This window comes from Musa acuminata, chromosome BXJ2-2, assembly GCF_036884655.1.
Source record: "Musa acuminata AAA Group cultivar baxijiao chromosome BXJ2-2, Cavendish_Baxijiao_AAA, whole genome shotgun sequence".
NCBI classification, from domain to species: domain Eukaryota; kingdom Viridiplantae; phylum Streptophyta; class Magnoliopsida; order Zingiberales; family Musaceae; genus Musa; species Musa acuminata.
Genome location: NC_088339.1, coordinates 34,007,059 through 34,032,161, shown reverse-complemented (window position 1 = coordinate 34,032,161; position 25,103 = coordinate 34,007,059). Strand labels below are relative to the sequence as shown.

The following is a 25,103-nucleotide window of genomic DNA, read 5'->3' as shown; positions in this document are numbered from 1 at the left end:
CTTAATTAAATATATGATTTTTTGAATGGTAACGAAAGATTCATATAGTTTAGTTAGCCCCATATAGTTGAGTTGGGATTTACGATTTTATTATTGTTATCATCATCTCAACTTACTAACTATGATAATTAGTATCTCTACTAAATTAATTTCTTAGATATATAATAATAATAATAATAATAATAATAATAATAATAATAATAATAATAATAATAATAATAATAAGATGGCATTTTGACTGAGAAGATGTGGGAATTTAATGAGAAGAAATATTCACGTGTCTTTCACGTGTCAATGATTCCTTAAGAGACCAAGATTTGCGCGCCCTCGTCCGTTCCCCCGCCGTCTCTCTCTCCCCTCCCCTCCCCTCCCCCAAACCAAACCCTGATCGGTCGGCCCCCTCGACGGAGCCCTTATCAGCCGTCGCTACCGTCGGCGGCGTGGGGGCGGAGTACGATCGCTTATCCTTCTCCTTGCATTGGTCTGAACTCGTCGCCGAGGCGTTTTACCTCCGAATGACCTTTTTTCTTTCCTTCTTCTCAGAAGATGGAAATGAGATGTGGGAGATCGGGGGTCGGGAGCTGGTTACTTTAGTGAAGCTGGGAATTCGGTTTAGGCCGCTAGGGTTTCTGATGGCGCGAAGAGAAGCCGGTCGATCTTGTGGCTTGCCGTGAAGGTTTTGCGTTCGATTTTATCCAGGTACGTCGTCTTTGGGGGTTGACTGCTGCTAACTAGAATCGCTGACCTAGTTTTGACTTCTCCCAGCCTAGACAACAGACATTGTAGGCTTACTTTATAGACAGATATTACAGCTCTGAACTGGATTTATGATTGCATCATGAAAGAGACTTGATTTTTATTTGATCTCACTGTCAATTTCAGGATTTGACGACAACTGATATTACAGACTACAGTAGGTGTCTTCTCATTGATTGGGTTTGGCAATAAATCCAATCCACCTTGATCATCTTTGTCAGCTTATTTTAGTCCAGATTCCATCCAATCTGAGGGCCCATATGCCTACACTCGAGACATTAAAGCCTCGAGAGTTTGTAGAGGGCAATGGGACATGGAGGCCAACCTCCATGTCGACTAAAGACTGCTAATAGTGACCTTCCTAAGTGATCAACACATTCAATTCTTCAAGCACAATCATAACTCCTTTACAAAGCCATGGCCCTATAGAGCTACCACCATAAAGAAAAGCATTCACTTGAATGCTGAGCATGAAGATTGACACTGTGCTGGACCAAGTGAAGGAAACTAGAAAGATTGGAAGAACAATATGATGAACAAAATAGACCCTGAAACAAGCTTTGAAAGACTTAGTTGTACATTTCAAGGTTCGACTTCTCGTGCTGGCTTGTTGGCAATATGATATGTACTGGTGTACCGACACACGATATGCTAGGGTGTGTCGATGAGGACTCGAGCAATCCACATCTCAGTTGGTCATCAGATCGATATATACCACTCATACTATATCGACTCGGGCTATGTGGTAAACCTCGGTACATGTGTATGTCATCGAACCCATGTGAATCTACCCAACATAGCTCTACTCAAAGCTCCACAAACTCCACACCAAATAAATTTGCTATACAACACCAAAATGCGTGGTACACAGGAAAAAAAGAAAAAAACCCTGAGAGTACATGAACCTATTCAATGTTCAATCACTTTGATTCAAAGAACTGCATCTACTGAGCTTCGGCCAAAACGCCTACCACGGCGGTGGCGATAGTTGAACTTTGCCTCGCCTGATGGGAGAAAGTTATGGGATTCAGGACCAACAAACATACACTCTGGTGGGGGTGTTGGGTAACGAATGCGATCATGACAGTAAGAGTAAGTCATGTGCTTCTTTCGGAACTTGGCCATTGCCGTTCGTTGATCAGCTGACATAGTGATGGCATCATACAATACAGCATCGGATCCCTGGCAGGCTGTTTTGTGATCACTAGGATCAACAGCACAGCCATGGAGGATGAGGTCAGCAAAATCTGCGACGTAAGGGGCAAGTTTGTAGTTGACCTTGTAGCGACCGCCAGAGGTGGCCCAGGTAGAACCATCCCATATGGTGGCATACAGGGACATGGGCTTTGAGGGGAAATCCCCGCCCATGGCTTGTGTCCTCACCACCTCCCTGATGGGAATGTTGTCAATGTAAAATCTGCACATAGAAGAGAACATGAAATATCAGATCGTTTGTAATGTTAAGATTGTTGTGACTATAAAACTGTGCAGCTGCTAATCTATAGAAAATAGGTTGTATGCAGACTTTGGTTAATAAGAACGAGTGAGGCTGCCTTTTTGTTCTCTAATTTCTCTTGTCTGCCAAGGAAAAGCAAAGATGTAGACATTTAGGAAGCAACCATCCATGCTTCTTGTGACCAATTAAGTATGGAATATTTAAAAGCGTGTAGAGAAATAACTAGAAGATCCTAAATGAGAAACAATCACAATATCTAAAGACATCTGACATCATATATCATTAACTTATATATAGATGGACCTAAAGCTTTTCTCCATAAAACTACTAACATGTATGGAGAGAGAGAGAGTTGAGATTTTTGGAATATGATGTGTTATCTAATACTATGAGCGTGTTATCGATATTAAAATAAATTGGTCAAAGGAGGAGGGGGGGGTTGATAAGGACAGGTTATGATCTGGAAGTCTTTGTAGTTAACAATGGGGCTATACATCCACTGTCGTATAACAAGTAGGATGCATGTGACTTTCATTCCAAAAGTCACAAGAGTATAGTTGTCCTTTTGTTCCCTAGTACTTCATCTATTCTGCATTAGAAAGCAAATGCAGAGAAATTTTCAGGAAGTAAGCATAACATAACTCTTGGTTGTAACTTATTAAGCTACCTAAAAGAATATAGACCCGGTGAAGATGGTTAAAGAAAACAAACCAAAGACCCTCCCTAAGTAGAAAATTTTAGAAATAATTTAAAGATGAGCACAAAATATCATAATAGATACACTCTCTCTGTAAAAATCATAGACTTTCATTATCAAACACTCAATTTAATGAGCAAGATCCTGAGAAGAGGCAAATAATTTGGTATGTAAGCCTTACATGATTCTCTCATGGCTCCACAGGATGGAGTACTGGTGGTAGTCCTCCGTGGGATCGAACCAAAGTTGGTATCTCTCTTCCCTTCCAACTGCTGTGCTCCCGTTCCCATAAACATTTGTCTGAACCCTCCATTCCCTCCCCCTTATGTTCCCCAAGAATTCAAAGTCCAGTTCATCATGTGACTTCTCGAATACATCTCCATTCGACATCTACATTGTCATCAGAAGTAGCATTTTCATATACTGCAAATTGCAACTCTCTGAGTATATGAGACAATTACAAAAGAGAACTTCCAAGGAAGTTAGAGCAAGATCCTTCATAAACTGTTCTAAGCTGACGAAAACAAGACAAAAAGTAAGTAAAGAAAACTTGTGCTAACTATTAGGATTAGTGTTCCAGGAATGGAAACCAGAATGACAGAAGAAATCCAACTGGTTTGCACAGCCAAAGTCCAAGTCAAGGTGGCAAAGAGACTGGGAAACAAAATTTTTTCCTCGAGACTTGATGACTCTTTTATCAATGAACACAACAAACATTAGGAAAAAGAATAGGAGTCCATTTCAGTCGATGCAAACTTGAAATGTTCTTGCTTAACCGGAAGTGTTCCTAAGAAAATAATAGCAGTGAGTAGTAGAAGAATGTTAAACTTAGTGTGGAGAAAAGGAGCATACATAGAAGGCGACAACGACTCCAGCGGCATAATCTGAAGGTAGTTTGATGGAGGCACTGAAGAATCCATGCAGATAAAGATCTTGTGACGCAAATCCAGCACCTAAAAGAGCTGTATACGGTTAGACAGGCATCCATTTATCTTCTTTGTAGAGGAGATAAAAGGAGAGGCCGAGCAATAGACGAAGATAAGAGAAGTACCAGTTCGCTGGTCGAGAGCAAGATGGACAGCTCTACCATCTCGGTGTAGCAATAGATTAGAGTCTCCAAAGAGCTGCGTGTAGCCTTCCTCAAAAGAGAGGGTGGTGAGGTTGGGTAGCTCCGGAAGAGATGTAGCCTCATCGGAGAGGAACATAACCGAACACAACAAGAAGAGGAAGAAGAAGGAAGAAGAAGAAACCATTTCTACTTCTCCTCCTCTTCAACTTTGCTTCTCTTTTCTTCTCTGCCTTGAGCCACCTTGTCACTCCTTCTCTCTGTCTCACTGATTTTATCTTTATTTTGTTGAGGCGAGAGCTCTCTCGTCGTCTTATGTTTCTTGGGGGAGGAGAAAAGAAAGGTGTGGTGGTGGAAAGGCGAGGACGAGGCTGGCGTTTTATTGGGAGCAGAGGGAGAGAGTTGTTTCGTCGGAGAAGAGACCCCCTAATTATTTTTACGAGTGACATTATTTTTGTTATTACTATGCACATGGAGTGGTATTTAATAATAATATTACCAGTTGAAGCATGCAATGGAATCTTTGTTACCTCAAGTAGTGTTGTAGAAAATAGTAGTGGCATGTGGTGAAGAATCGGAGTAAAAAACTAGACAAGGGGGTGGGCATTAAACAGTTTCATCCCACCTCCTATGCATGTAGTTGGTCAGTCGCTTGCCAGTTATTTCTTCTTGATTCCTTTGGTCGAGTGCATGGCTATATATATTTTGGAAACTTCAAAATGTACACTGCTCATGGCTTAACTCTCCAATTTTACTCTCCAGTGAGTTAACTTGTGTTATATAATCAGCTTAACTAATTGGTTTTTATGGGAGTGCTCATGGCTTTCTTGGATATGTTAGTTAAATTGATCCAACTTCAAGTTTTCTACCATATATGACATGTGCTGCATGAATCGGAAGTCGTAATGGTTACTATAATAGTGGTAACATGCAGAATGCAATTTTATATACAATATGACGTGTGTGACCTACCTACTAACTGTGGTCTCAGCCAACCCTTTAGCTGGGTCACATATCTGACACCACATTATCTGACTTCTTGTTCTTGTTGTGCCTGTTGCTGATGCAGGGACTCATCCTCATCTGATCACATGCATATAGTGGCAGCTGATGCCCGCCCCACACACCAGTAGCCTCCAAGAACAAGGAACCATCTGGCCTTGAAAAGGCAACTGGGAAGTGATGTCACGAGGAAGAAGAAAAGAAAAGCAAGTAATGAATGCCAGGGATGAATACGACTCATGTCTTTGTGCAATACGAGCCTCTATTGGCTCTGGACTTGGTTCTCTCTCACCTCGAGTGTTCGCCAGCTCGAACATCTGATGCATTGTATGCTTAGTGGCTATTGAATGCTCCGCAGAAGGAAACCAACCACTCGACACAACAGCTGCAACCAGGGGCGAGTGGCTCATTTGCTGTCATGCCGCGGCCGTGGCCTCCATTTCGGTGACGTGGCTTCTCCACGTCGGCAGACACTAGCCGTTGCTACATGACAGCGGAGGGCGGCCCCACTTCTTGCCGTCTGATCTCGATCAGTCGTCTGTGACCTCTTTCTCTCTCTCTCTCTCTCTCTCTCTCTCTCTCTCTCTCTCTATACAACGGACATAAGTAGTTTAACTTTAACCCCCCTTGTTCGCTAAAAATTGTTTTGGATTGTGAAGTAGGCTGCTGAAATGTTGCACTTTCTTCGGATTTGGGGCATCGAGAAGCAGGGAGGATGGCTGCAGTCCAAGGAGAAAGGCAAGATAAGCATTTATTTTGATCAAGACTCTTGAATGCTTTCATCAACCTTTCTCCTTCCTGATTTCTGTTGCAGCTGCAGGCGACATCGTTCGGTTCGGCTCGACTTCGTTTCCCAAGAGAAGTAACGAAGGGTTTGGTAATTACTTAGCTCGAATCATAGTTATATTTCTTTATGATCAAATGAGATGGTAACTGCTGGGATTTAGAGAACTCATGTAGCCGTCCGTGTGACGGAGGGTCCACCCTCACAGGAGGACAGCTTGTCAGAGCCAATCGCAGAGCTCCGGTTGGATTCACCCCCCCGTGACATATCTACTGCTCTGCTCTATGATCTCGACCCATGCTTACAAGCTCACACCGGTACTGTTTCTTGGCCAGATGCCAACCCTACTCTTATTCTACCACAATGGTCCGAAGCACAGCCCTCCACCACACCTAGGGACCAGCTACCCACCTTCGCTTTTGACCCTGTGCTCCATGGCCAGCCTAACCTGTGACCCGGGGATTAATTAAAAGAGCTGTGGGGGGTTGCAGAAAGTTCTTGGGAATGGAGGTCATTTTCTATGTACTAATCCACAGCTGTTTTCCATGTGTGGAGAGAGAGAGAGAGAGAGAGAGAGAGAGAGAGGATGGTGGTTGTAGCACTGCAATGCACGCAAAGGTTGGCTGCCTTTTTCACTATATCGTTGCCACAAAGATGTGCCCTCGGTGGGTGGGAATGAGAGGGTGACAAAAAGAGTGCACAGCTTTAAATGGGGGGATTCGGATTCCAGGAGAGGGGGGAGGGGCAAACAAGGCAGAATGTGGGACTCAAATCACATGCCATTGTCATGGACTAATTGTACAATGCATGTTTATGGAGGCTACCAATATCTTTAAGAAGCCTCATGGACTTACTTGGTTTTCTTCTTCTATTCCTTCGGGAGGGAAATAGACGTCGTCGAAGTATGGTGAAACAGAGAGGGGAATCGGGGACAAAGTCATACCACCGAATAGTGTGTGTGTGAATCCCTCACATCACATATGTGGGACAGCTTTAGAAAACGAGTCTTTAGAAATTATGGCTCTAACAGCACAAGATTTTTACATGAAATAGAATCTCAAAGATGAGAACAAAATGGATTGGACAAAATAAACCATTAGTTTATTGTGGGGTATGAATAAAATCCGAAAATTTTAATGAATGTTGATTTAGAATATTATTGCTTTTAGGACATATTTTTTTTAAATTTTTTGTTTGAGATTTGTTGTTGATTTAGATAGCTTTGTCACGTTTTTTTTTTTTCTCTTTTTGTTATGATTTAAGTGATTAGGATTCGGTGGAAAAGAAAGATTAGTACAAATAATGAAATTAGGTTCCTTGCGATATCAATTAGCACAAGCCTAATTTTGTACCTTTTGTCGATCTTACGTTGGATTCATACCTAACTACTAGTCCTTTTGGTCTGGATTCATTGAAAGTTCAGTTCTGATTTAAATCAATCAAACGACCCTAGTAGTTAGGGTCTGAGCATTATAATTCTGGGTCCAGTGCATCATAATTCTGGGTCGGACCTGATTGCAATGCAGAAGATTTAATTGCGATGCAGATGAATCCAAGCTCATCATCTTCGTTGGGTCGGATTCACATATCCAATTCAATTGTGTCAAGTTTTGATCGAGATTGGCAGTTCGACGACCCAATCAGTCATTTGATCGATGACGGTTAGTCAGATCAGCCAAGTCCAGTGAGTGTTTCGATATAGTCCTACTACGCCCCCTTTAGTTGGAGCTTAGGAACTAATATTTATTAATGGTGTTAAAAAGCATACGATGATGATTTTGATTCATGATACAACGAAAGGTAAAGAGTAAAACAAAATGATATTTGAATGCTATTAATATAGGTAAAGATATGTTCATACAAGTCAATGTAGGGTTTGATGGAGGGGATGAATGTTCTATTATTGTAATGTAATAATGGATCACAACCGTGAATAATGAACAAAGGAAATCTACAAAAATCCAAGTACTCCTATTAATCATAAAATAATAATAATAATAATAAATCATCATCATTATTATTATTATTATTCTCTTTCGGCGCAGTAATGAGCAATCAAAGTTGGAGGGTCGGTTTTGCTGTACAACGCAAACCGCAGCTCGCAGCTCCATGGCTTGCTTTAGCCAGTTATACTAATTCCTATACTCTCTATCTGTCGGGTGGCAGAGCTGTCAATCGGTGGTGGGTTCTCCTGTTCGCTGTACCGTCGCCCTTACACTAATGGAAAAAGAGGGAGCTTAAAGTCTGCTCCGACTCCGAAAGCACCATCTCTAGCCCCTCAAGCACACCATGGCATCTCCACATGTTCCATATTGCTTCTAACATGCATGTCATCCCATGGATGCACATCAATAGAAACTCCAATATTTTTGCTCATAATTTAGCTAATTTTGGGAGGGGGTGGGGGGGGGGAGGTAGAATAATGTTGCTCTCGATAGAGATATATAATTAATTATGATCATTCATTTATATTTATATATTTACTGATGTGAGGTATGTATCTAAGAAATAGTATGCCAAGTTAAAATATATGTATAGATAAATGCATACTAATTATAATTATATGCGACCTAAAATATATGATTTCAATAGTTATTCCTCTAAATTTAAAATTAACTTAAAAACTTATGCGGATTATAAATATTAGAAATAATTTATGCAAATAAATATCTTTTTTTTTATTTAAATTAAATAATTTTAATTTTGGATAGATTTTAAAGGGAGGAATGCATGGGAAGGATGTTATTTCCGAGAATTGAAGGGACGTATAAAGATATTTCTATCTTTGAATCCCTCGTTTTGTTTCTTTTAGTACGAATTGAACTGTCCAAATGGACTTCTCCTGAATTAACCCAATTCCGGACCAATTTGGTTTTTTACACGAGGGACAATTATAGATTACTCTTATCCCTCGTACTTAGTTACCTTTAATATTTCGATCCTTATATTTTAAAAATTTACATTGACATTCTTATAGTTATGAAAATGAAACATCTAAATCTATTTATAGTTGATTTTCTAACGAAAACATAAAAATAAAAAATAAAAAAATAATTTTAATGTTTCAATTGGTGAAAGCAGACAACGTCGATAGTGACGGACGACAACACCACTAAGAGGTCGATCGCGGGTGACTGTTATGGATGATGAGAGCGATAACAAAAGGTGAGGGTCGCTTGCTATTTGCATCAGCGCCAATGCAGATGTAGAGCGATGTCGTTCAATAATTACGTTGGCGTTGACGTAGATGCAAAGCAATTTTCACATCTCGTCGTCGTTCTTCTTTTTCACAACAATCATCTGTTGCTCAAGCGACATCATCGTTGACCACCACCGACGTTGTTTGCCACCATCAACTAGAACATTAAAATTATCTTTTTATTTTTTATTTTCATATTTCTATTAGTAAACTCGATGTCATTAAGATAAATTGATCTAGATGTTTCATTTTAATAATTATAGAGATATCAATATAATTTTTTAAAATGTAAAGATCGAAATACTAAAGATAACTAATTACATAAGGTAATTAGACCATTCTTCGAAGCCTATCTCGTACGTACCCCAAAAGAAATAATTTTTTTCTTTTTATTCCATCATACCAAAACCTAATATCCATGAGAGCCAAAAACAAACCATTGGACTCAATTATATAATACTATATCACCTCGACGTTATTCCAGGCTTTGTGATCCGTAGTCAACACCGTTCAAGCCTTGGTTGCCCCCATGGATAAGTGTACTATTAATCCCATCGCCTCGAGTCATAATCATGATAGGAAGAGACGTTACGACTCTCCATCGTTTACTTCGTTATTGACTTCCAACCAATAGAAAATATTTCCAAAGTCCATTCAGAGTGACATCTTTCTAAAAATATTTTTTGTCCCATACCAAATTATTAAAAAGTCAAATAATCTATCCAAGCCTTTTCTAAGTAGCATCAACATGGAAGAACTGAAATAAGTAATTAACACTGCTAGGATCTTTTAATACTTACCCTTTCTGATCAACATAAAAAAGGAAGCTGAAATCAGTAATTATTCCAAACACCACTATTGGAGAAGCGAACCGAGTATTGCAGAAAAAATATAAAAATAAAAATCAATGTCTTAGGATAGATAAGCAAGCAGAATGAACAAAGGTTAGGTTGATATGAATGCTTTGACTGTATTACTCATTCCAACTAGGAAATCATGTCTAAGTCAACAGTAGACGTAAGATGTAATATGTACTGTTTGGTTTTAACTGTAAGTATTAGAAATAATCTGCGGTAATTGGAAACTGTAGAGACGAGAGCAAAAGTAGAACCACAAAACCTGACTAGATGCAAACATGAAGTACTACCATACAACCATGTTGTTGCTGCCTTTTTCCGATGTTAGATTTCCCATGCATCCATCAGTCTCCTGTTCAGTAAAATCAAGGCTCCTCATATACTCTGCTAAAGCTCCAGGTTCGATTTGCTCACTGTTCTCCCCTGCCGAACTGGCTAAAAGTTGCTCCAGATCTTCCAGATTTGTTAGAGACCCATTTTCTTGCAAGGGCAAAGTGAGATCATCTCCATTTGAGTGCAAATCATTGAACACACTGCCTGATTCTTTTGAATTCGCTACAGGCAAAAAGGATGATTTCATGATTTCTGGGGCAAAAGGCTGGTATTTGATCATTTGCCCATCGGAAACTGCTTCTGCACCCTCTAAAACATTGTGTTCTGGTGGAGGAAGCTGCCTTCTTCTTTTGTTTATGTTACTCCACCTGTCATTGACGTTTTGCTGAACTAGTTGTGCTATAAAATTAGGAGTTTGAACGACCATAGCTAGAAGCGACATCATTTCTAGCTGCTTTTGTTCCATGCAGCGAATTCGTCGGACCAAGCTATGTAGTTCAAGTTCAGAGTTCTGCTGGTGCTGCCTCACTTTTATTAGCTCCTGCATGAGGGCATTCTTATCCCTCTTGAGAATTTCAATTTCCTCCTCGAACCCAAAGTTCCCAACCTCGATGATTCCATTTACCGATTCAGTTTTCGGATGGGGCTGCTGCTGCGGAGGAACAATATTATTATGTGCCGGCTTTCTTCTTGTAATAGTCTTCAGCAAATGCTTTTGACCTCTTAGAAATCCTTCATTAGCGAACTCCCATCTATCAGGGTCAACTTTGTGGAATCCCTGATCGATAGATAGAATGGCATAATGTGAAAAACACTCGTTAAGCTATTGCAATCTAAAAATGTGAAGTACTGCTATGCTAAAATAAACATATCATGTTTGCCGGTCACAAATAAAAAGATTGTGGTATATTTCAACTAAATATACGATGGTGTAGGATGAGTTCTCATTGTGCAACTGATTATTTATTACGATGACATGGTAAATATCATATGCAGGTGTTTTTGTTTATTTAAATGCACAAATGCACATCACTACTTTATGTGTCATCTATTTGAACTTTTTAAAATTAACTATGCCAAAAACATGATAATAGCATGAAGGAAGCAATGGAACATTATGTTTCACAAGATCAATAAGCTTATCAAGTTGCAGTCACTCACAGATAAGTTGACTGTCTTGCACCAATTCCCAAGTAAAATTAAAAGGGAAAAAAAAATACACAGAACATACCTACTAACTAATGAAACTATTGTGCATTTAGCATTATTGTCTGATCTGGTTTATTTATTTATGCGGATAGAGATAGAGAAACAATTTTTAGCAACAAGTTACTATTTTCTTTAAGTAGAAAAATTTCAACACCACAAGTTCTTGTTACTGAATTTTACAAGAACACACTATTCCAAGCTATCACAAATCTTCCACTATCGACCGCTGAACATGAAGATATATCATAACCATACTGAGACAAACCTTTGCATTCACTTAGGATATAAGCCCAGAAAGAGGAAGGGGATTCTGAAAGAACATCTCAATCCGCAGATGATTTAAACACCTGAGGTAAGTATCATCCGGATCGGTTGAATTCAAGAACAAAACATCAAGACCTACAACTGAATCAAGAAACCAACCCCACCCCCTCCCCCCCCCCCCCTTTTTTCTTCTTCTTCTTATAACAATACACTAAAAATAAGCCAATAGGAACTCCGCAACAATCATGGATCACATTCAGCTCTACATATCATCGTATCACGATAAAGTAGAGCCGTCAGATCTCAATAATACACCAGAAAACAAGGAATCGTGCGGTCTCCTAATAGGACTTAATAAGCAAGTAAAGCATCAGCGTCAATGGAACCCCCAATTTGAGCACAACACACCGCGTATGCTGTTCAACTACGATCCATGGCGTCTTAAATTCGGTAAAGAAATCAAGAACAAGAATTGCAAGAGCATGCCCAACCTAAATGATGCGCGGAAAACAATCCAAGAAACGAGAAAGAAGAAGAAAAGGACAAGAGGAGGGAGGGAAAGGGGTCATGGCGAGGGACTCACGTAGGTATTGAGCTGGCGGACGAAGCTCGATAAATTGCTGTGCTTGAAGTACTTGGGGAGAAGGTCCTGGGAGAAGGCGTGGGGGTCCCAGATCACGAAGCTGTTGCTCGTCTTGCTCCAGGAGACCGTGTCGTCGGTCGACGAATCGTCGACCATGTCGTAGCACTTGGTCAGGAACGGCGGCAACACCGGCACCGGCGAACTCCCGCCGCCGCTCGCCATCTGCGCTTCCGTTGCTCCTCCGCCTCGATCCTGTTGGAGGGAGGGGAGGGGGGGTGGCGGGAAAGAGATTCGAGCGAGGAAGAATAAGAAGAAACGAAACCCTAAATTTGAGATGGGTGAGGAGAGGAGGGAGGAGAGCAGAAGGGCGGAGCGAATTACGATGACGACACCGCCACGGAGAGGGAAAGGAAACGAAGTGTATTTTTGTACTCGATATTATTTTTTGGGCTGGTGTCTGAACTCGAAGACCGTGCGGCGTCCGCCGATGTTACACTTTCGCTGGTTCGGGTTGGCGAGTGGAACTGAGTCCCACCCAGATTTTTAACAGCCCAGCGCGGTTGCGATGGGAGCATGTGGTCGTCGACTGACAGCGGAAGTGGGTCCCAAAGTGTAGTCCGTCCAAATCTGTAGTCCATTTATCACAGAATTAGGTACGATTGCACAATATATACGCACATATATACATACACATATAATATATATACAATATTAAATTTAAAAAAAATTTCAAAATTTTATTTTTACCCATAGAGTATCCCTTTTAATTTTATACATATGATATATATTTTTTATTTTCTAAAAGATAAAATTATCCTTGGATAGTTAGCCTCCACCTAGTTATCTCCCTCATGTTTTAAAAAAATATGACTACAAGTTTTAGCATAGAATCACAATCCTTAACTTGAGAGGAAAAGCCTTCAATATATATATATATATATATATATATATATATATATATAGAAAGAGAGAGAGAGAGAGAGAGAGAGAGAGAGAGGTCCTTCACCTGTCAAAAGACATTACCCAAACACAGGATATGGAACAAACTGTAGTGATCAGGTCATCCCTGTTCTTTGGACGAGTTGTCCCTCACTCTTACAATAGAAGCACAACTATTTTGCATTCACTTCCCACGGTAGCCACCAACTTCACTCTGTTTAACACTGCATCTAAACCAAAATTCCAAACAGAAACAATCAAAACTGTTTTAGAATAACATGACTAGATCTGCGGATAACCTCTTTTTTTCTGCTTTATTGTGAACAAAACTGATCAAATAAATAACTAATCAATCGAGAAGTAAAAGATCTTTCTGCATAAAAGAATAGCAGTAAGATCACAAATCAACAGTACAAGAAAGAATTGAGGACAAAAGAAGAATAGCCTGCATTCTTTTTTACTTCATAATGCCTATTCTGCATATGCTCATCAAGCCCCGTGAGACTGCAAAAAAAAAAAAAAAAGACTTATGATGGTCATTGTCTTTTGTTGCATGATGTATTCCAGAGTCCAGACTACCCATTTTGTGACGGTCATTTCCATGCGACCGAATCAATTTCATCTCTTGCAGAAGTGTATAATTGAAGTCGCTTAGCTATGGCATCTCTCTTCTCCATGAGAGTTGGATCCTCATCCAACATAGCGCCAAGCTGCTTCTTCTGCAGTTCACAAGGGGGAAAAGCAATTCAACAACATGCTTCTATCAGGCTTCACCACAAATTTGTAAGCAGGAAAATGACCCATTAATTTTTTTCTTAGAAGCTCCTAAGAAGTGATATCTTGTTTATTCCTAGCAACAGAGACTACTTTTCTGCTCTTAACTACAAAATCTGTCACCTATTCATTCGTTCCTGTTAGTCTATTTCCAAACGCAAGCACGATGGAGATCAAAAAGTTAGATGCAACATTCTTCTTCGTCAACTGTCTAATGATTTAATGCTTTTCTTTTCTTTCATCCTAGCGCTTCATCCTGAAGTGGAAGCAAATTGAACAGTGGAAGGACCAAAGATGACAGGAACATGTCAGACTACATAAAGTTTAGCACGATTTGTTAAAATGGAAGTCAAAAGATTAATGTTCCATACATATGGCAAAAGGAATAATCTACCATCACTATTTAATCTACAAACACAAAAGACCAATCTAAAGATCATTCTTTACAGGTTAGAAATAATTTTAAGAAACAAACAAGATGAAGGAAGATGCTACAAGCAATTTGAGAATACATGTAAAAGAATTAAAATGCTTTAAACGCATGGTTTAGAACAAGTTACTTTAATTTGAAAGTTCCTCTGTATATGATCATAAAGAATCTCGGAAACGATGCTTTATTGAACAAAGCAAGGAGCAATATCTTCCCTATGGTAAAATTCTGTGTGCTCTTGTGCTGCACCATGCTATGATAGTGCCTGGACCAGTATGGTCATTTCATAATTAATTTCACATTGGACGAGTATGGTGAAGTTCTCTCTGGTGTCATGGCCCATCATGCTACGATCATGCATGTCATGATCCCCCATGTACACACCTGATTTTTATATGAACATGGCAGGTGGCAATCATCCTTGTGACATGCCATTACCTCATTGGAAAGATGGAATGGGCAGCATGTCATGGCATGGGCAATTGAAACCAGGCACTAGTGTTATAACTTCTAACTATCAAATTTCTCATGTCCTTTACTGAAAGTAAGAAATGCTCCTTTGTCTGTGCAACACACGGAATGTTCATGAAAATATCTCACTGTTGAAACATTTTCTATAGAAAAAAGAAATCGTGCTGCAAAAAAGTCACAGGCGCAACATAGAGAGAGAGAGAGAGAGAGAGAGAGAAAATGCATTTTGAACAGCAGTAGATTCAGTCAGAATGAAATAATTAAATAATCATTTTGGGAAGTCTACCAGATGTGAACTAGCTAAGTGGGTTAATTTTTCTGCACAAGAAATCATGTGGCAGCTCAAACAAACATTCCCATAAAGTATCACTGCAGGAAGAATTACCTCCCTACTGCCAACTTGGGCATAGAAATGATTAAGCAGTGATCGCTTTGCCTCTCGGACTTGACTATGAACAATTGCCTTTGGTATAGTATTCTTCAGTGTATCACATACCATACCAACATAAGCTGACACATTGGAACCTAAAAGGATATATTTATGAGATATACATTGCAATAACGTGCATATCATAATTTGTGATAAAATATAGCATTGGCAGTAGCTCTTAATCCAACATTTTAGTACTGAAAAAGTGGGCTCTTAAAAAAAAATAACATAAAAGACAACTATATGGTAAAGTATGTTGCTCTCGAGCTATAGAGAAAAATTAGCAATTGGCCTAGCCAAATTACATAATCCTGTTCATTCAGATTCTACTTCTGGGGGTATTTACATACTTTGCTTCCTAGTTCCATAAGTTCAAAGTTAAACTTGTCTAATCAATCTTTTTTGCCTTCCAACTAGTATATACTTGTACAAGTCTCCCTTTTACCTAGATTTCTCTTGGTCAGGAATCAAACACTGGTTTTAAAGGGTTCACATCATCTGGATAAAAGTTACTACATTTTTGTCTACTCTTCTATTGTATCTTTTTTCAATTAATTTACAGTCAGCCCCATACAGCTGGGAGAGGACTTAACCAAGAAGGATAATGATGACGACGATGACAATGCTGTCTAAATTCTAATAACTTAAAAAAATTAATTGAAAACAAACACATGCATGCTGAAGAACAATTTGAAGTAAAAATCTACATACCAATCTTCCTTAGGTGGTTGTCACCATATCGATCTGTTGCTGGAGTAGAAGTGGGATTGGAACCTTTCTCAGGTTCATGTGAAAGCTTGCGGAAGAATTCCACGGTAAGGTAGCTGGCTTCCATATCTACTAGCCGAAGAACTGTTTTCCGACTGTCATCTCTGAATCTTTCCAATGCTTCATTTGCCGCAGCTGATATGTCAGCTTGAAGCGTTGGGAAGCGCTTCAATTCCTACCAAATGCAACAGCACCATCATTAATAGGTGGCAAGGGGCTTAAAGTTATTTCAAGTTGATGCAACGAAACAAAGCTATGGGTTTCTCAGCTGTAGACTGATTGGTTGTTTTATCCAGAACATAAGCAATGTTTTAGATTGTAAAAGGCAAAATCTAACGAATAAGAAAGTTCTCATAAAGAATTTAATTACTAAAGAATACACTATCTATACAAAAAACAAGCAAAAGGGCCTACTATTAAGGCAAAAGAGAACATACGATGAAAATCTAAAAACTACAGAGATAGTGCATGTGCATAACATCAGGACACAGGAATCTTCAGAAATCAGAAATGAGGAAACCCGTTTATGTTGATGCAATGAACACATGTTCAGTGCTTCAAGTCATGTTGAGGGCATGGCCACACTCTTTTTCCAGACTGTGGATAGCATATACAAAGTTACCATGTTGCCAACATGGTGCATGGTGGCAAAATTAATTTTTTTTTCCAAATGCCATGTAGTATTTTCTTACGAGAGTCCCTATCGAAAATAAGTTAACTAAATGGCTTCATTACCTAGATAATTTCTTCATTTTTTGAGAAGAGAAAATTATTCTGAGAAACCTTGAAATGATAATGGCATCATAATTTTGTTTGTCTGAAAAGTGAACCATCACTATAAAGCCTACAAGGCTCAAGGGAAACCTTGAACAATGTTTCTGGGCAACAAAGAGACTATCCTTATAGAAATATAATTCCATGTATGCTATAAAGAGAACTCTATAAGTTTAATCCTCACTAGGATGTTTGATCCTTAAGCATCATGTGTTTCTGCATTTTCATAGTCGATTTTGTAGTGGGTATTAATTAGTAAGAACAAAAGAGAATATTTCATAACATTTGAAATCCTCCATTTCCTATAAAATTGCATTTGTCTATTAAAAGGTTCAATAGAATGCCGAAGTGTTTTAACCAATTCCAGTGTAACAGTATTGACCGTTGTGACTATTGTTGTTGTAGTCATATGCATTTGTAACCCACTAAGGATAATCATAAGAAGAATAGTCTCTCTAATTGATTGTTACACATATTGAACTTAATTATGCATCTACTTGAACTTTTTATTAATGTCTTAGTGAAACATATTCTCATATGGTGATAACAACTTAGAAAGGCATTCGGCAGCCAATACTGATGGTTAAATATTAAACAATATAGATGTTGTCCTAAACTTTTAGTGCAAGAAATTGCAAGTACAATTTTATAGAAAAATTCTAACCTCTGTTTCACCAATAGACTTTCTAACAAGATCTTTCAAGACAAAGTGCACCTGGAAATATACAGACAATTAATTTGATGAGACTTTGTTGAAATAAAACGAATGTCATAAAGTGTTCTTATCACGTTAAGCAAATGAATCAATGTAACATATCAAATGCAAAATAAAGAAAATTACAATATTTATAACATTATCAATCTGCTTGAGGTGAAGCATGGCAGAAATTAGCTCACTGATTGTTTGACAGAAACAAAGTTTAGGAAAACCTTTGACACTGTAATGTATAATGGAATAAAGTTCATCTTTTCAACAAGGGGTAACAATTATAAAGATTTAGCAAGCAAAGAATGCTTGAAAGTTATCAAGTATAATGTTGTCTGGTCAAGCTAGAGAACTCCCTAAATACCTTTAAAACTTCTACTTATACTTTTTTTTCCAAGCAACATTTTGGTTTTTTTGATGTTTGAAGTGCTCTTTCATAACAACAACAATAAAAACAAAATCCACAACAAGATATAGGGTTCCAGTTACTCGGATTCAGACACATGCATCTTTCCCACCATTTACCTCTATTTGGCAGTATCACAAGTCAAAATGGGAGCCATAAAATGTCCAAGTAGCATGTTTACATCCCAAGTAGCCCTAACACAGCATTTGTTTTTCCCGGGTAAATATTCTCAGTCTGAGTCCAATGTGAATGCTTCATATCCACATCTCAAGCAGCACCTTAGAATCATTTTTATATCTTCGAATGTTCACATAACAAAGGCATACATAAAGGTAAGCATGTCTGTATCAGTGGTATGTTATGGCTGTCGTATTGTCTAGTAAAAGAAGAGAAGTGATTTCTTAATAAAGTCAAACATCCTTAAACAGATCACAGGATGCTCATTTATAATGCACAACCATGACATGATAAACAAAAAAGACTAGTAGATCAGAATCTCAGGTGAAGAAGTATTACAGCATCAACTGAGGCTTCGGCTGGACCCTTGAAATAGCTCAAGGAGCTATCTATGAGCCTCCTATACCCTTGTTCTGGAGCAATTAAATGGGGTTGATAACCGTCTGCTTCAGAAATAACTTTCCGTACATTGTGTAAAGATAGATGTCTATCAAATGGGAGCTTTTTCAAAGCTGCTGGAAGTTGGTTGTCAAAAACTCCATATATGCGATCCCCACCAGGCCGCCTAAAGTTGAATAAATAAGAATACGATCTAAAAAATGTCCTAAATTGCATAGAATCATGTCAAGAAGCTAAAAACAGTTGTCCACTAGAAATGAAATCGACTGTAAAGTACAAAAAATCAGTATAACATGCAACTCATCCACCTCTTTATTAAGCCAAATCAAAATGTTTGAACATGCAGCACTTCAACAGAAACGAGATTAAGCTGATATTTTTTTATTTTATATGATCACTTTAAAAGTATTAGCAAGATATAACTGTGAATTATAAGGACTTCATTTGCATTTGAAAAGGGTCAGGCTCATGATCTTTAAAATTGAACTATTAAACAGATACTGGAGCCAGAATCATGTTCTTGCATGAACAGCCTCAAGCAAGTTCTCATTTTGCAATAATATGGATAGCTATCGAACTACGTTCTAAGTTAAAGGAGTTTGTGCTTACCCTCCATCCAGATGCTCTTTAAAGATGCGATCAAACGTACGACACATCTCTAATATTGTGTATAGTTGTGCCTGCATGTCATAGAGTTATATACATGTGACAACTCCACATTTCACAATCTAATAAGAAGTTTTCTACTTCACCCCTGAATCAACTCCAATGGGTCTCCCAAGCCGATCCAACTCTGCATCAAGCTCACTGATTGTTTTATTAATTAAAGCTATTATGCTTGGTATGCGTGCTCGTATCACAGACTCCAGATGCTAGAAAAAGGATATGATATAATTTTAGTGCCAATTTTGTTGTGAAAATAGACCAAAATGAAGAAAAATGAAACAGAATGCTCACCTGCGATAATAGCTTTGCAAGATACTCTGAACCCATTTTGTGGGCCAGATGTCCATAATCAGGGCTTGTTGCAAAGTACTCTTGTTCCTTGTGCCGTGCAGCAATCATGTCAACATTCTTGTTAATATCAGCTTGTGAGCGATTGACAATTCCTACCCACGGATGTTGTAAACGGTATGATCTTCCTTCAAGCACCTAGAGTACATACAGAGAATGCTCCACATTTATAGATCACATTCTTAACTCATATGCACTATAGCAGATAGAAATATTAATTATTAAGTATGGTGATCCTACATCCAGAGCATTTGTACCCTTATCCATCAAATCAAGCTTTGTTAGGACACCAAAGGTTCTCTCACCTATACAAACATATACAATGACCCTTGTTGGCATATGATTGTGAGAAAAATATTGTAAGGATTAATCAAAGAAAGAAATTCTACTGCATAAACCAAGTGGGAAATAGCAGTAACAAGCATGATGAAGGGGTGGGAGAAAGTTTGCATCACAAACACAAAATGAGGAAGAAGAGTATAAATGCATGGTCTTTCCCAACCCTTTTGTGTCCAACAAATAAATAAAATTTCTACCTGCTGGATCGACTTCCCTTCCAAGCTTTATAGCATCTGAAGTAGCAATGTCTTGATTAGCAGGAGAAATGGCTAGTATGATACAATTGGGCTAGAATTGAGCAGAAACCATTAGCAAAGAAGAATTTAAGCACCTTGCTTGTTAGAATTAAACGATAATAACAAATACACAACCAGAACTTAATAAGAAACCATAAACAAACAAGTTGACGAAGAAACAAGTACAAGGAAATGAAATTCAAATCAACAAAAATAGGTAAAATATTGGTGGGAAAAATAACATATCATTGAACAAAGCCTCATGACAAACAAAAATTCCCTTTTTGGCATATCAGAACCATGCCAACTAACTGATGGAGCAGGACAAATGTCCAAGTTACTGAGCTCAATCTTGCAAAACACTAATTATATTGGCCTAAGCTCAAACTGTAGATGATCTTTTAAGGTCTTGGCATAGTCTGGATAAGAATTTTGTAACATGCATGAAATGATTCAGTACCCAGGCTTGTGGTCTGTAAATTGGATGGTATGCAATGCATATGCACAACATCACACCACGGGATCCAAAGATACTAAGGTATCAAAGTGTGACTGTATCAGAAGCCCCAATGCACGTTTATGAGAACCTTGCCCATCCAGCATGTTACAGAGCACCATCCCTCTGTGAGTATCATTCAATCAGTGTGCCAAAAGCAAGATTGCTACATTAAATAAGAGTGGTATAAAGTCAATCTCCAGGAAGAATCCAACAAACACAACCATTCAGAGGGCTCATGAGAATCCTATGCCCACTAAGATCACATCAAAGAAGACAAAGGAGATGAACTAGAATCCAATAACTTTTTTATTTAGTAGAACAGGAGTCAACAACCCTGATTGGATTCCCAAGCACATTATCCTCACAGACCGTAAATCTGTACAGCCTGTATAGATGGGTCTGGGAACACCTCCCTAATGCTTTAGTTTGAGAGATATTTCAGTTTCTACAGTTTTCATCCTCTAATATTATAATTAAAAGGCCTTTATGAACCAAAAAGGATGCAACACATTTCTCCAATATTTTTAGAATAATATCCTGAGTTCTAGTTAGGTTCAAACGTTGGTAGATATTTCCCTGAAAAAGAGAAATCCCAGCTGAAGTGGCTATTCCTAACAGTGCTATAGAATAGTTTAAAGAAACCAAGAATAAAAACATACAAATATGCAGTTTACCTTTTCAACATATGACCGGACCATATTTTCAATATCTTGAACAATTGATTCAGGTTGGTCCTCTGCAAAGGCCATATGTATGAGAAACTTCAAAGAACAAAAGCATCAATTTCATAAATTGCAAGATTGCTGAATCTTCTGCTCCTGAGATCCTTACCTACTGCAACCTTTGTCAATCCAGGAAGATCTATGAGTGTTAAGTTAACAACTGTAAAATATATGATGTTAGCCAGGAAAACTCTAAAGCTGTTTAGTTTGCTAAAAAACAAAGAGAATAGCAAAACCATCAACTGATAATTTGTAAGTTTCTTTTCCTGCTTTTGACAATTTCTAAAAAAATCTTTGCAAAAGCATGTATGCTGATCAACATGTATAAATCTTCAGAAACAAAAAAAAAGTGATCTGAAATATTTGAACTGTTTGTAAGAAGAAATATGCATGCAAGAAACTGTCGCCATTGTTAATTTATATCATACACCAGATACTATCTAGAATATAACATAGAGACAGGTTTCTATGATAAGGATGATGAAATTTGGCTCCACTAGTGAAACACTGGGAGTGCATGCATGAAAAAAAAATTTTCATGCATTGAAATAGGTTGTTTGCATGCATGAAAAAAAAAATGAACATGATATATTGAAAAAGAAAATCATATATCATTTGGACAAGTCTCCTAAGTGCTCTTGGACTATCAAGTCCCAGTCATTTGAAGAACTTCGTCGCCTTATTCAATTACTCATATACTGTGGCCCATATAAATTGCAAATGATGAGTCTTTAGAAGAAATCAGACAATACACAAAAATAGGAAAACTCCAATTTTTGTTCAAAGCTTTTTCTATGACAGATGAAGAACATAAAGTTGCAGATAAGCATAACTCCAAGCGTTTATATAAATGAAACTTAAGGAAGATTACAAGGTAGCCTGACCCATAAATCATCATGATGTCAACATTTTAATGATTAAACAATATAATTAACTCTCTCTCTCTCTCTCTCTCTCTCTCTCTCTTAATCCCTTTCTTTCTGTGAGAATATGACAGAGACAAGGGGTGGAGGGAGGGATGGAGTGACAGTCTTGACCAGACGCTAAGAGCTGAATATGTGCTTGAAGGAATCTAAGAGAAAGGTTTTGTAGATAGGCACTGAAACTCTGACACAGAATGTCAGCAGGTCTATATTATTATGAACTCGAGAGCCACCAGTCACTATTACTATTTCTTTTTTTTTTCTTTTATTTACAAGGCAAGGTCCATTTGAATCACCAAGATCTAAAGTTTGAATGATGTTTGCCACCTCAAGAAAAGAATGATATCGACTTAAGAGTGACAACACCTTGGTCCAATCAAGATAGATTTAGAGAAACCTACATTATGTTTATATTATTAAGGTTCACACAATTAAATTAGTTTTCCCTCTAGCAAACCCTAGAAATAAAATTTATCTTTAGTCAAACAATTGATGAATAATTTCTTGATGAGATTTAAGATTATGTAGATAATGCATTATATTAAGTATCCACTATCTTACAAGGTTACATCTACACAAATTTAATGATAAGCAACTGTTGAAGTTTGAAGTAAAAAAGGATAAGAAATTGACTCATATTCATTATTGACAAATAGATAAGCTATTCACCAAATGGAATACGAGAAATGACATGGAGAATAAATGCTCAATTGGAAAATTGGAAATGATTGCTTACATACTTCTTTACAAATACATAAACAGTTCCATCCTAAATTTCTTATGTTTACAAATACATAAAGATACTTTTCTATAATGCACCAATTAAACATGAGTACTCCAATGCTCAGCTTCTGTTGATACATATTTCTTCTGAGTGTAACAAGGTAGAAAAGATACGGTAAATTACTTTATAGAAAACAAAGTTAACAGCAATAACAGAATATCCACTTTCATACCACAGAAAGTAAAAAGGTAAGGAGAAAAAAATGAAAAAGAATATAGGGAATTTAAAAGAAGGAATTTTATATAAGTTTATGTTGATACACGATCAACTATATGCACTTACCATGGGGTGAATAAATGCTCAAATGGATTGGGACATTGGATATTTGTTTTGATTTTCCTGTTATGCGATCAGTCTCATCCTGAATCTCCTTCCTCACAGCAGCTGCACATGCACATGATTTGGAATATACTTTAACAGCCTTGATTTCTAGCACATAACTAAACTGAAGAAGGATAGATCAAAATTCTTGTAAGTGCACCTGAGTTCTCAAGAGAAAGAATTAGAAAACTTGACAGAAAATATAACAGAAAATGAACAAACGTCTATGTGCATATAGCTAATATCAAGAATATGTATATGAAGGTGCCTAACAACCAAAAGAGAAAAAAATCAACATATTTAGGAATATTGTTGACTAATATATTCATGGAATGGGACTTGAGGCACTTCTGACATAAATTAACACAAAACTACCATAGGATTAGGAAAAGGATATGTGTGGAAGTTACAAGAGAAAAGAATATCTTTGTTACATGCTGGCTTAAGTGGAGTCAAGTAAACTAACTAAATTGGGACCTAAATAAAGCCAATATGGTCTTCTGAATATTATCATGGACAAAACAAACATGGAAATCCACAATACCATTGAAAGAGAGAAAACAAGCATCCAGGCTAGCTATCATGCAGTCATGTGGTGCTTTAACAAGGAAAGAAGAAGAGCAGAGGAACTTTGAATCTGATCGTCTACATAAATTTTACTAAAAAAAATTGTCTTGCAAATACTTCAGCACCAAAAAACATACACTAGATAAAAACCATTGAATGGTAGGGTCAAATGCCAACCTGCCAAACATTAGTTGTTTCACAAGGCATTGAGGTTCATTAATATCAAATTTTCGCCAAATTACGGGCTAATTATCAGCAAGGTAGAAAACCTCCAATCTACTTCAAGTAAGGAGAAAAAAGAAGGCCTAAATCAGTAAAACTGTATCAGATATTTTACCAAAGGAACTCAAAGAAAGAAAAATTGAAAAACCTAAGCAATACAACACCCTAATAAACAGAAATGTTTGCAAGTTAAATATGACGTAGATTGCAGCAACAAGGATTAGAATAATAGGTTAAGACCAATAATATCTTACCAAAATCAGTAAGCTTCTTTCTGGGGGCATGAAGGAACTCTGCATACTCGGTTCCCGCGTCGGTCTTGTGAAGTTGCAAGACCAACGGCCGCCTTGTCACGATACCTATCATACATTTCCAATCAAACACATGATCCGATGCCAATGAGGAAAGATTGACACCGAGAGGGGGAGAAGGCAAAGGTCCCGTTTCTCTATCGGATTACCGGATCCACGAGGCAAGAAGTCCCTTCCGACGACGCTCTCCAGCACGGACGACTTCCCCGAGCTCTGAGATCCAAAGAGGGGGAGCGAATTAGGAAAGACCGCAAGATTTCACGTGGTCCAGGAAAACAGAAGAAGGGGGGAGGGAGACGTACCTGTCCTCCGACGACGGCGACCGAGGGGAGGGCTTCCCACAACGATCCCTCGCCGCCGTGATCGCCAAGGACGGTGCAGGCCCTCTGGATCCGGTTAACGAGGCCGATCAAGCTCTCCATGGTCGCCATTCTTCTACGAAGAAGAGGCAATAGGATGACTCTGCGGAGGGAGGTTGCGAGGGGGAACTAAAAGAACGGTTCTTCCTCGAAAGGGGGACGAGGTCAGGTGACCTTATATACCATGTTGAGCAAGCCGATGTGCACGTACTTTGTTGCGATGCTTCACCAACCAAATGTTTTCAATTATATATATATATATATATATATATATCCCCCTATGACTATTTAAATATTATATATATATATATATCGAAAATTTTGGT

The 25,103-nt window shown here is 38.2% G+C and overlaps 3 protein-coding genes across 6 annotated transcripts; all 3 read right to left on the bottom strand.

Moving 5' to 3' along the window:
- Positions 1-1,569: 1,569 nt before the first annotated feature.
- Positions 1,570-4,342, bottom strand: LOC135606246 (probable xyloglucan endotransglucosylase/hydrolase protein 28). 2 transcript variants are annotated; one of them, XM_065097203.1, is made up of 4 exons: positions 3,961-4,342; positions 3,762-3,871; positions 3,091-3,299; positions 1,570-2,173 (listed from the first exon to the last, which is right to left on the bottom strand). In XM_065097203.1, the coding sequence occupies exons 1-4, from the start codon at positions 4,160-4,162 to the stop codon at positions 1,687-1,689; spliced, it is 1,008 nt and encodes a 335-aa protein (XP_064953275.1). In that variant the 5' UTR covers positions 4,163-4,342; the 3' UTR covers positions 1,570-1,686. The 2 variants fall into 2 exon arrangements, with proteins under 2 accessions (XP_064953275.1, XP_064953276.1); XM_065097204.1 differs by having other exon boundaries at positions 3,762-3,862; positions 3,961-4,339.
- Positions 4,343-9,910: 5,568 nt separating this feature from the next.
- Positions 9,911-13,351, bottom strand: LOC135606245 (heat stress transcription factor A-1-like). Its single transcript, XM_065097202.1, has 3 exons — positions 13,213-13,351; positions 12,207-12,833; positions 9,911-10,928 (listed from the first exon to the last, which is right to left on the bottom strand). The coding sequence occupies exons 2-3, from the start codon at positions 12,426-12,428 to the stop codon at positions 10,104-10,106; spliced, it is 1,047 nt and encodes a 348-aa protein (XP_064953274.1). The 5' UTR covers positions 12,429-12,833; positions 13,213-13,351; the 3' UTR covers positions 9,911-10,103.
- Positions 13,352-13,434: 83 nt separating this feature from the next.
- On the bottom strand, positions 13,435-24,993 carry LOC135606244 (phragmoplastin DRP1C-like). 3 transcript variants are annotated; one of them, XM_065097199.1, is made up of 16 exons: positions 24,721-24,991; positions 24,568-24,631; positions 24,362-24,466; positions 23,280-23,381; positions 21,400-21,450; positions 21,243-21,304; positions 20,031-20,121; positions 19,735-19,799; positions 19,438-19,632; positions 19,233-19,352; positions 19,090-19,160; positions 18,421-18,646; positions 17,457-17,507; positions 15,962-16,193; positions 15,206-15,345; positions 13,435-13,864 (listed from the first exon to the last, which is right to left on the bottom strand). In XM_065097199.1, exons 1-16 carry the CDS (start codon positions 24,847-24,849, stop codon positions 13,739-13,741), a joined length of 1,830 nt encoding a protein of 609 aa, XP_064953271.1. In that variant the 5' UTR covers positions 24,850-24,991; the 3' UTR covers positions 13,435-13,738. The 3 variants fall into 3 exon arrangements, with proteins under 3 accessions (XP_064953271.1, XP_064953272.1, XP_064953273.1); XM_065097200.1 differs by having other exon boundaries at positions 23,280-23,442; positions 24,721-24,794; XM_065097201.1 differs by lacking the exon at positions 15,206-15,345 and having other exon boundaries at positions 24,721-24,993.
- Between the last annotated feature and the right edge of the window lie 110 nt (positions 24,994-25,103).

Bases quoted from the DNA above. Each gene is read 5' to 3' on its own strand.
- LOC135606246 (XM_065097203.1), bottom strand. From the start codon at position 4,162: ATGGTTTCTTCTTCTTCCTTCTTCTTCCTCTTCTTGTTGTGTTCGGTT. The intron at 3,872-3,960 runs GTACTTCTCTTA...AACCGTATACAG, and splicing joins TGCTCTCGACCAGCGAACTG to CTCTTTTAGGTGCTGGATTT. The intron at 3,300-3,761 runs GTATGCTCCTTT...ATGACAATGTAG, and splicing joins GAGTCGTTGTCGCCTTCTAT to ATGTCGAATGGAGATGTATT.
- LOC135606245 (XM_065097202.1), bottom strand. From the start codon at position 12,428: ATGGCGAGCGGCGGCGGGAGTTCGCCGGTGCCGGTGTTGCCGCCGTTC. The intron at 10,929-12,206 runs GTGAGTCCCTCG...TCTATCGATCAG, and splicing joins TCCGCCAGCTCAATACCTAC to GGATTCCACAAAGTTGACCC.
- LOC135606244 (XM_065097199.1), bottom strand. From the start codon at position 24,849: ATGGCGACCATGGAGAGCTTGATCGGCCTCGTTAACCGGATCCAGAGG. The intron at 21,451-23,279 runs GTAAGTGCATAT...TATATTTTACAG, and splicing joins GAGCATTTATTCACCCCATG to TTGTTAACTTAACACTCATA. The intron at 13,865-15,205 runs GTAATTCTTCCT...TGTGAACTGCAG, and splicing joins CCCAAGTTGGCAGTAGGGAG to AAGAAGCAGCTTGGCGCTAT.